General features: G+C 45.1%; 1 protein-coding gene across 1 annotated transcript; it reads left to right on the top strand.

Annotated features, from left to right (window-relative positions):
• The first annotated feature begins 1,175 nt into the window (after window positions 1-1,175).
• On the top strand, window positions 1,176-6,698 carry RPS4X (ribosomal protein S4 X-linked). Its single transcript, XM_043569851.1, has 7 exons — window positions 1,176-1,267; window positions 2,275-2,352; window positions 2,854-3,034; window positions 3,419-3,516; window positions 4,887-5,058; window positions 5,814-5,971; window positions 6,535-6,698. Exons 1-7 carry the CDS (start codon window positions 1,265-1,267, stop codon window positions 6,634-6,636), a joined length of 792 nt encoding a protein of 263 aa, XP_043425786.1. The 5' UTR covers window positions 1,176-1,264; the 3' UTR covers window positions 6,637-6,698.
• The last annotated feature ends 4,438 nt before the right edge of the window (window positions 6,699-11,136 follow it).

Raw genomic sequence — 11,136 nt, 5'->3', positions numbered from 1 at the left:
GACCCTGCCTGAGGGGGCTCACAGGCTCATGCAGCCAGAGAGACTTGAGCTGTATATATCCCCGAGGTTGAGGAGTGGGATTAGATGCCTAGAAAGGAAATTGGGCTGTTCCATGGCAGCTCCAAGCTGAGGAATCATCAGGTCCACAGGCAAGAGGCTTGAAAGAGGGAGCTTTCTGAGAGGAGTATGCTGTTTGGAGTGGCTTAAGCTTTGAGGTTTAGGATGGGGGAAGGGAGCAAAGGGTGTCCAGGCGCAGTAGGTGGCAGGTAACAGGCAGAGGGACTTGAGAGACCAGGCAGGAGGGCCAAGGGCAGTTTCAAAGTAGGAAAGTAGTACGATAAAATCTAAGTTTTAGTTAGATAACCAGATGGTCTCCGATGTCTCCTCTCTTCCCTTGAGACTTTGTAAGTGCCAAACGTGTGGTACAGGAAGTTAGGAGCAAGGCGCCAAGGTTCAAGCAAGGATCCTACCCTCCTGTCCCCTTCACTCCACCCCTTTGGCCATCTGCAAGAGGAAACAAAAATGTTGGTTCTTCCCAACTTACAGTATGGGCAGTTTGGCTGGGTCAAAGGTACTCGGGAAAGAGGACAGATAAAATATGCTTAAGAATTAATATTAGGGACGCCTGGGTGGCTCAGTCGGTTGAGAGTTGAACTTCTGCTCAGGTCATGATCTCAAGGTTACTAAGTTAACTTAGTATGGGATGGGGCTGCTACAAAGTTAACTTTGTAACAACAGCCCTGGTTGTTACAAAGTTAACTTAGTAACAGCCTTGCATGGGGCTCCCTGCTGTCAGCTCAGAGCCGGCTTTGGATCCTCTGTTCCCCCCCCCCCCCTCCCTCGTCCCTCTCCCTCTCTCTCTCTCAAAAATAAATAAACATTTTTAAAAAGAATATTAAATCTCTATCAAAATATATTCTACTGATTATACAATTGTGTGTATGTGGGACTTCAAGTAGCCGTCCTCGAAGTCAAGGGAACACGTCGAGCGCATCTTGTGTTTCCAGCAGCTAACATGGAATCAGGCGACAGAAGAGGCGCTGAGCAAATACTGGTTGGGACCGCGGCAGGAAAAGAGAAAACTGCCCCAGCTTCGAGCTTCGGCCCTATGACCTCCCACCAGCAGGTGGCAAGATAGACTCCCCGGGCGCCTGGAAAGGACGGAACTGGGCGGAGCGTTTTGAGGCTCCGGCGCGCGCAGCCTCCGACCCTCTTTTCTCGCGTACCGGAAAGAGGCGGTCCTCTTTTCGTGCCTAGCGCAGCCATGGTAAGGTGGCTTCCTCGCGAGCTCTTGGGCCCATCAGCTTCCATCCTCCCGGGGCCTGGGCTACGTGGGGCTCCAGGGTTCCCGCAGAGGGTGGCCGGATGGAGGGGAAGGGGCTGCAGCCAGCGGGTTGGCCCAGGCGAGCTCGAGGGCGAGGGCGAACGTCGGCCCCGGAGGAAGTGGGGCGGGGGGGGGGAAGTCGGTGCCACTGGCGGGAAGGCCTCGGTCTCTGGAACGGCCAACGCCCGATCACGGATCCTACGGCCTCGGGAAGAACGGCTTTCTCAGGCCGGAGCCGCGGGTGGACGAGACGGGCAGAGATGATGGGCCCGGGACAGGGCGGGTGGGCACCAGGAGGAGAAGCGTTTTCTTCGTCCTTGTTTTTTTTGGCATGGCTTGACTTGGCGTAGTGTGGCCGGGGAAGCATCTGTACACAGCGTTGAGAAGCTTCCTCATTCTAAAGTGAAAGCGGCTCTCTGCTTTTGGCCTTAGAGTACGAGGGAGCAGCTGTTGGCACGTGGTTCTGCAGAGGGCAGGTTAATCTCGCATCAGACACACACCAGGCGGTTATGATGGAAAAACTTTTCTGTTTGATTAGCAAGTAGAAGCACAGATTGGGTTCTTGTCCATTTCTGTTGCTGGCTGGCTCTGTGCCACAAGGTCCAACCCCTGACCATTTCTCCAGAAAGGTTTCTTAGAAGAAACAGCCTCAAGCAGCAGACACTTCTAAGCAGTAACATGAAAATACATAGAACAGTTCTTAAAGATAGTAATTAGTGTTCTCTATACAGTGAGAGGGGTGGGTGCAGTTTATGGAGCCTATAGTATTTGCTAGATAACTATGCATTTACTTCTCTGCCTTCTGGCACAGCCCTACGCTTAACACTGTCCACATTTTTCTGAAGGGGGAAACTTAGACTCCATTCTTCCAAGAAGTTATAGCTGTTCTTGAAAAAACCTGTAACCATTTTAACAGCATTGAAATCTAAAACCCTGAAATTCTCCTTCAGGCTCGTGGTCCCAAGAAACATCTGAAGCGGGTAGCAGCTCCAAAGCATTGGATGCTGGATAAGCTGACCGGTGTGTTTGTAAGTATCTTAAGGGAGACTTTCTTTTGTCCAGTGTTATGGAGATATAGTTGACATGTCCAGAGGACCTATTTTATACTCCTTTATGTACCAGGCATTCCTGATTACTATATCCAGGAATTATTTGGGGACAGGACTACGGGAAGAGTATTCTTGTCTCCCCGTTTTTGAAGACCTTGTGCTAACTTAATTGCACCCTGCCTGACTCCTTAATAACTCTGCCGCCTCTGTTCCACGTAATGACATAGTACACTCACATGGACTCCTAATTCAAATGTTCTTAATGGGCCTGGTCCTGTAAAGAGGAAACATGCAATAAAGGTTTAAGTTCTGGAATAGTTTTACAAGTTTGGGACACCTCTTGTTTGCCCACACTGGGCGGGTGGGGGGGGGGGCGGTGATGGGTAGTCTGGTGTCTAGTTGATGGTCTCAGGACATAGGCAGTGAGTTTGAGTGAATCCCAACAATAGTTGAAGATCATTTTTTTTGATCATTTTACAGGCCCCTCGTCCATCTACTGGTCCCCATAAGTTGAGAGAGTGTCTCCCTCTCATCATTTTCCTAAGGAACAGACTTAAGTATGCCTTAACAGGAGATGAAGTAAAGAAGATCTGTATGCAGCGTTTTATTAAGATTGATGGCAAGGTCCGAACCGATATAACCTACCCTGCTGGTTTTATGGGTAAGTGATTGAGTGGTGGGCACTTGGTGGTGGCTTCTTTTGCTTGATCTTCCTCTCCAAAGTGGCAGTTGTATTTAATATTGGTGGGCTTTTATCAGTCACAGAAATAAAGCATGCCCTTCCCCTTCAGTTTTTACTAACATAGTGTGGGGCTGCAAAGAATCAGGAATCCTTTCTCAAAACCAAATTTTAGTTAACCTTAAATTTTATATGTCCTAAAGACAGGGTTTTAAAAGATTAGCTAGCCATCATCATTAACCTTAGGAGTTCTTGTTAGTATTTGAAATGGGAAGCATATGGGGAGTTTTTTCTTAGAGTGTTGTGGTTGTTACTCAGCATGGGGTAGTAGGGCTGTATAGTAACCTTAAACTGTTCCAATATCAGATGTCATCAGCATTGACAAGACTGGGGAGAATTTCCGCCTGATCTATGACACCAAGGGTCGCTTTGCTGTTCATCGGATCACACCTGAGGAGGCCAAGGTGAGTGTTCTAAGCAGGCTGGGTCTTCAGTACGAAGTTAGAGCCTGAATTTAAGTATATGGTCTGGTCCATTGCAGTGAGGTAGGTGGATTAAGATTGCTTGCGGTCATATACCTGAAAACAGCCAGTTAACAGGTTGGTGGGGTTCTATTGTATGTGCAATTTTATGTCATGTTAGTAAAAGTCTTACTAATAGCTGTATCACAGTTCATTGCTGGGTACCTACTGATCCCCGTTTGAAGTTAACATTTTTAACAGATTGTCTTTTTTGTGGCAGAAATAAATTCCAGTTTAACTTTGGCTTTAGAGGCAAGGAAAGGGATTTCTAGGAACATTTATTAGTGCTTGAAGTATGGGTCCTTTAAGTATAAGGGACCAGAAAACCAATACTAGTCCAACCTGATTGGCCCTGTCATGTCTCCATTTGGTGGGTCTAGCTTTACCCTGCAGAGCGGAAAGGTGTTAATGGAGGAGACTGATAATCCTTGGGGCATTTGTTTGAGATCCAAAAAAAGATTACAGACATTGATTATTTAATCCAGTTTGTTGTAGTGGTTTTATGCAAAGTTTTAAGGCTCCTTAAATTATTGGCTATAAATGAAGGTTAATTCAATTGGGTGATTCAGCCCCTAATTTGCTTAGCTGCCTTGTTATCAGCAGGCTGGAGGGCATGTCCAGTGGCATCAAGGTGATTTGATTTACTTTGAGGAGGCCCTGGAGTGAAAATTCAACGTTGAAACCCTTCATGTGAAATATTTGTTGATTAGGTGAACTGGTAATACAATTGCAGTTTGTGAGACAAAACAATTGTGTTTTGGAAGGAGGCATTAAGAGGCACTTGTTAGGGAGCTGATGAGGGTGAGTTGCAAGAATTCAGGGGGCCTGTGAGGCTTAAGCAGCCTGGGGAAAGGAGGGTGATCAGTCCACTCAGTAGGGAGTCACCCTTGTTGTGGGGCCTTCAGTGCCTTGGACTGTAACCTGGAGTGATACAAGGAAAACATAACAGGAAAACTGCCCTAGAGAGGGACAGTAAGGAAAATTTATGGTGGGTACGAAGTCAAGATCACCATTCTGCAGTTTGGCAAATGGCCATTCCTATGTAAGTCTGTTGCCTTCAGCTGTCAATTGCCATTTGAAGTTACTGTTTCATGTGGCGCATGTGAACTAGGAAGTTAGAAGTTACTGTTTCATATGTTACTGTTTAATACATTCGCAGAACAAGGTTACTGTTTCATACCTTCTGGGCAAAATAGAGGTTACTGTTTCATGTTCTGGGTTGGGTTAGCAACCATGAGTTTACTGTTTCATAGGTTCTAGAGCTTGGCGCATGTGAACTAAACTAAATGTGGCTAACTCCTGTGTGTTTCCAGTATAAGTTGTGCAAAGTGAGAAAGATCTTTGTGGGAACAAAAGGAATCCCTCATCTGGTGACCCATGATGCTCGCACCATTCGCTATCCTGATCCCCTCATCAAGGTGAATGACACCATTCAGATTGATTTGGAGACTGGAAAGATTACTGATTTCATCAAGTTTGATACTGGTAAGCAGCTTCTGTTATCTGGGCATTCTCTTTAAGCCCAGGTATAAGCACTGTTCTTTGCTTTTCTCTCCCTATAATGGAAGCTTAATAAAGCATTATGACTTGCACCGGGCCTGGGTACAGGGTTTTGTTTTGAACCCTCTTAGGTGATTCTGATAAGCAACCAAGGAGAAAAGTCTTTTGATGTAGTAAGGGATTGGGAAGGGGGCAACTCAAAAGTTTTAAGAAATGTGCGGGGGATGTGTAAAAAACCTTAACTGGAGAACTTCTCCAACACCCAGGTATATAGTATGTTTACTTCCAGAGGCCCAAATGCTCAGAATATTCTGGATGGCTGAGAGGGAGTCTGTTGTAAGGCACATTCTCAGATCTGTAAAGGTCTCAAAAAAGCTCCCCTATCTATGGAAATGGCTTTGAGGGCTAGGCAGGAAGATGACTGAATAGCAGCCAGCCTAATTATGATACAGCCCTTAGTAATGCTGTCATCATCCTCAAAGTCTGTCTGTAACTCGCAGAGCATTGGGCTTTGGAGGAACAGTAGCAAGACATGGTGAGGACCTGGCGAGGTGGTTTTGTTGGGGCAAATCTTGGGAGAGCCCTGATAGTCCCTGCTTGGGTAACCTATCCATAGAATAGAAGTAAATTCAAATGGGAAAAAGGACTGATTTTGTTTAGGCCTATCTCTTGTCATCCATCACATTAGGTTATGAGTTTGCATGGTGCCTGGCTCTAAGCAGATTGTTTCTTCCACCTAGGTAATCTGTGTATGGTGACCGGAGGTGCTAATCTGGGAAGAATTGGTGTGATCACCAACAGAGAGAGACACCCTGGTTCTTTTGATGTGGTTCATGTGAAAGATGCCAATGGCAACAGCTTTGCCACCCGGCTTTCCAACATTTTTGTTATTGGCAAGGTAAGTTTGGGTCTCCCTTCCCTAGTCCAGGAAAACTAGTAAATGCAGGTACTGCTGGGACTGTAGCTCCTGGCTCCTGGCTGGCTCTACTGATCCTGGTGTAAATCCTCTTCTGGGATGGGGATTGCACCAAGCAGGGCTGGGGCAAGCCTATGCTTTTTCAGTGTCACAAAATCATCAGGGGACCTGATCACCTTGGTTGAAAACTGGCCAGTAAGGGAATGAATATGCCTTATACTTACGTTCTTCAGTTTGTGCCTGTGGAGTTTTTTGGGGGGAAACAGGCAGTCGGCCTTGGTCACTACTTCAGTACTTCTAAGTCCTTAATTACGAAGGATATTACAGTTTACATCTACATGTATGAGCAGTGAGTTTAATAAAGTGGCCTCTGCAGCCCAAGCACTGGGTGTTTCTGATAAACCAGCATCTAAAAAGTGTCTGACTGTTGTTAAATGCTCTCAGGTTTCTGTTTTCTTTAAATGAGATGACAAAGGTAGTGGATGCCAAGCTGCTGATGGAGTTAGTGTGCGGTGGTTTCTGATTCTCCTTGTTTTCCCCTCCAGGGCAATAAACCATGGATTTCTCTTCCCCGTGGAAAGGGCATCCGCCTCACCATTGCTGAAGAGAGAGACAAGAGACTGGCAGCTAAACAGAGCAGTGGGTAAAATGGTCCCTAGGTGATGTGATTGGAAGTCTTTACACATAATTAAAGATTGATACAACATGATAAATTGTCTCTTTGGTGTATGTTGTGGTTTGGTTGTGGAGTTTCGTTTTAATTTACAGCTTCCCTATTTTACTTATAAAAAGCAGATTGACTCAGCCATAGGCATTCTGTGATGTAGATCTTCATGTGTCTTTCCTTAGGCTGGGCTAGGGTGGTGGGAGGGAGAACATACCAGACTTGACAAAGAAGGAACAGTAGCTAGCCCAGGAGTGGAGAGAGCGACCCCCACACACCGAGTGTTGGCCAGGAACTCATCTGTCCTATTGACTCTCCCCTTAAAAGGGGGGGGTGGGCTAAATGGGTAAGGGGCTTAAAGAATCTGCTCCTGATATCATTGTTGCACCATATGCTAACTTGGATGTAAATTATAAAAAATAAGTTACAGAAGAAAACATGAGGCAGATGAGGAGCGGTTAAGCGGCTGACTTCAGCTCGGGTCATGATCTCATGCTCTTTGAGTTCGAGCCCCACATCTGTGGGCTCTGTGCTGACAGCCTGGAGCCTGCTTTGGATTCTGTGTCTCCCTCTCTGCTCCTCCCCCACTCACACTCTGTCTCTCTCAAAAATAAAGATTTTTAAAAAAAATTAAAAAATCTCTACCTCCTATTGCTGGGCTTCTCAATTGTAATACTACTAAACCAGGTAACTTGTAGGTGGCTGTCCTGTGTATTGTGGGATGTTGAACAGAATCCCTGGTGTCTGACCACAGCATGTTGGAGCCTGCCTCCCCCTTCTACCCGGTTGCGATTACAAAATGACTCCAGATATAGACAGTCCCTCTTACGGAGCAAAATTGCCTTGTGTTAAGAACCACCAACTACCCTACAGACAACTGCTGAATCTATCACTTTTAACCTCATGTCACATCATTCAAGCTTACCAAATCCCACTGTGACAGGTTTGGGGGAAAAAACAATTTGGACATTATCTGAAACCTCATGAGCCTGTGTACGATCACTGCATGTTTTACTGGGCATGTGTAATGGCCCTCCCTGGTGCCCAGGTCTGTGGTCTGACAGAGAAGGAGGCTCACTGAAGATCTGTGGCTTGCAGTGCCTCCACCCCTGGCTGGGTCCTGGGCTTGGAGTCAGGAGCTGCAGAAAACTGATCTTGGTGAACTAAGCAAGGTCTGAATCAGCTAAAGGAGGGATGCCCCAGGAATCTACCATGCCAATTTGGCCCCACAGAGCTTGCCTACCGTTCACGTTGCAGACACCAAAGCCACTGACTGGGGCTTGAGAGCAGTCCAACATGGGGCCTCAAGATACCTGCTTAAGCAGGAGAAGGAATTTCTGCAAGAATGGAGTCCAAGCAAATCAAGTCGTCCAGATAGGCAGTTCTGATGAGCCAGGCCGAGCCAGGCCAGAAGTAATCTTTTTTTTTTTTTTTAATGTCTATTTGAGAGAGGGAGAGAGAGAGACCAAGCGAGCATGCACAAGTAGGGGAGGTGTGGAGAGAGGGGGGCAGAGGATCCAAAGCAGGCTCCATGCTGACAGCACAGAGCCCTATGTGGAGCTCAAACCCCACGAACCATGAGATCATGACCTGAGCCCAAGCCGATGCTTAACCGACAGCCACTCAGGTGCCCCAGGCCAGAAGTAATCTTAAGGTGCCCCTTGAGAAACAGGCCGGTGAGACAGTGAAAGGCCAGAGAGCAGGAGTCCCTGAATACTGGTGGATTTTCTTGCTGCCACCCTGCTTGCTGCACCCATGGTTGTTCTTTGTAGGTTTGCTGTAAGCCTCAGCTCAGCAAAATCCAGATGATGGAAATTATTTGGATTTTAGCTAAGGAACCAAGGCAAATGTAGGGAATGAGAGGCCTCCCAGTTGGTTCTTTCCACACGTGCAGTGGTTTCCCAGATGCTAATTGGGCAGCCATCTTGCACACTGGGGAATTAGTGTATTTGGCTGCAGTCTCCTCACACTACCAGAATTTTTTTTAACACTGTTTTTTAATGCTCCTCCACATAAGTTTATTTAAGTTTTTAATTCCAGTTAGTTAACATACAGAGTTTATTAATTTCAGGTGTACAATATAATGATTCAGCAATGTCATACAGCACATGGTGCTCATGTCATACAGCACATAAGTGCAGTCCTTAACTCCCATCACCTATTGAACCCAGCCCCCCACCCACCTCCCCTCTGGTAACTCTCAGTTTGTTCTCTATAGTTAAGAGTCTGTTTCTTGGTTTGTCTCTCTTAGTTTTTCCCTTTGCTCATTTGTTTTGTTTCTTAAATTCCACATATAAGTGAAATCATGGTACTTGTCTTTCTCTTATTTTGCTTAGTATTATACTCTGTGGCTCCATCCATGTCATTGCAAATGGCAAGATTTCAGTCTTTTTATGACCAGTTGATATTCCCTTTTATATATATGCCACATCTTTACCCATTCATCAATTGGTAGACACTTGGGCTGTTTCCATATCTTGGCCATTGTAAATAATCCTGTTGTAAACATTGGAATGCATGTATCCCTTTGAATCAGTGTTTTTGTATCCTTTGGGTAAATACTTAGTAGTGCAATTGCTGGATCATAGGGCAGTCCTATTTTATTTAATTTTTCTTGTATGTTTATTTATTTTTGAAGGAGAGACAGAAACAGAACGTGAGCAGGGGAGGAGCAGAAAGGGAGACACAGAATCCAAAGTGAGCTCCAGGTTCCGAGCTGTCAGCACAGAGCCCGACACGGGGCTCAAACCCACAAACTGAGATCATGACCTGAGCCGAAGTCGGACGCTTAACCAACTGAGCCACCCAACCACCCCATTGGCAGTTCTATTTTTAACTTCTTGAGGAACCTCCACACTGTTTTCCACAGTGGCTGCACCAGTTTGCATTCCCACCAACAGCGCACAAGTGTTCCTTTTTCTCCATATCCTCGCCAACACCTGCTGTTTCTCGTGTTGATTTTAGACTTTCTGACAGGTGTGAGGTGATAGCTCATTGCAGTTTTTGATTTACATTTCCCTGACAGTAAGCAAGGATGAGAATCTTTTCAGGTGTCTGTTGGCCATCTGGAAAGATATGTCACTTGTAAATATCTTCCATTCCATAGGTTGCCTTTTAGTTTTGCTGGTTGTTTCCTTCACTGTGCAGAAGTGAATATTTTAAATGTGTTTTCTTTTTTTATTTGTTAAACTATCACAGGAATTTTTTTTCTTAGCAACTAGCCCTAATGTGGGGAATATTTCCATCCTAACAACCAAGTCATATGAGTGTACTTAGCCAAAGCAGCCTGTAGCCTCAGAATGAGCTATAGTTTTCCAAATAAAATGGCTTGTGTCTTCTTAGGGTTTTTGAAGCTTTCCAGTTTGATTCATAAAGTCTTATAGCTGGAGGGAACCTTAGAGATCATCTCAGCCAGGGAGGCAGACAAATGGTATAGAGATGAAACTGACTGAAGCAAGCTGAACTTTATTAGGTTTGGTTTACTTCCCTGTGCCTTCAGTGGGCTGGGCCTCATGCTCCAGTCAGAGAGCAGCACAGCACAGTTTTGAGAACAAGAAGAGTACAAACAGCTAGGATTTATGTAGGAATTTATAGTTTACAAGAGCCTTCTTGATTTTTTAAATTTATTTACTTATTTTGAGAGAGAGAGAGAGAGCGGGCAAGGGACAGAGAGAGAGAGAATCCCAAGCAGGCTCCTTGATATCACTGCAGAGCCCGACACGGGGCTCAATCTCACAAACCATGAGATCGTGACTTGAGCCAAAATCAAGAGTCAGATGTTTAACCGACTGAGCTATCCAGGCATCCCTAGCCATCTTGATTTGTTAATATCCAAATCCTGTGTTCTTGCTGCTAAACCAGATGTTACAGAAAGAATGATATCCTCCATACTGCCCCCTGACCCACACCAATCAGTTCTATACACAGTCTTCCCTATCTCAGGTCATGGCAAACTGTCTTACCAATTACACAAGCCAGACACTTTGGACATGTCCTTAATTCATCTCCTTTTCTGACACTCCACATGTAATTTTATGAGAAAACCCAGTTGCTTCTACCTTCAAAATATATCCAGATTGCATATATGGTGATATTTAGAAAGTATTGTTAATTTCTTGTGAGATAATTGTGAAGTTTTTCAGAGGTACACACTGAAGTGTTTGCAGAAGAAATGACAAGCAACCTGGAATTTGCTTTAAAATAATCTAGTGAACGAGGAAGATCAACAAAACAAGATTGACTATATGCTAATAATGTTGAAGCTGGGTGATGGTTACATGGAGTTCATTACACTAGTTGCTCTACTTATGTGTATGTTTGACATTTTTCATAATAAATGTATAAAGGAACAAATAAATAGTATGGTATCTGCCCTCTCCCCCCCCCACCTCAAATAATATTAGACCATTTCTTTCTTTCTGTTTTTTGATTTTTTTTTTTGAGAGAGAAAGAGGGTGCAAGTGAGTGAGTGGTAGAGAGAGGG

The sequence above is a fragment of the Prionailurus bengalensis genome, chromosome X, assembly GCF_016509475.1.
Source record: "Prionailurus bengalensis isolate Pbe53 chromosome X, Fcat_Pben_1.1_paternal_pri, whole genome shotgun sequence".
NCBI classification, from domain to species: Eukaryota; Metazoa; Chordata; class Mammalia; order Carnivora; family Felidae; genus Prionailurus; species Prionailurus bengalensis.
The sequence above is the reverse complement of the archived record's forward strand: the minus strand, read 5'-3'. Positions and strand labels throughout refer to the sequence as shown.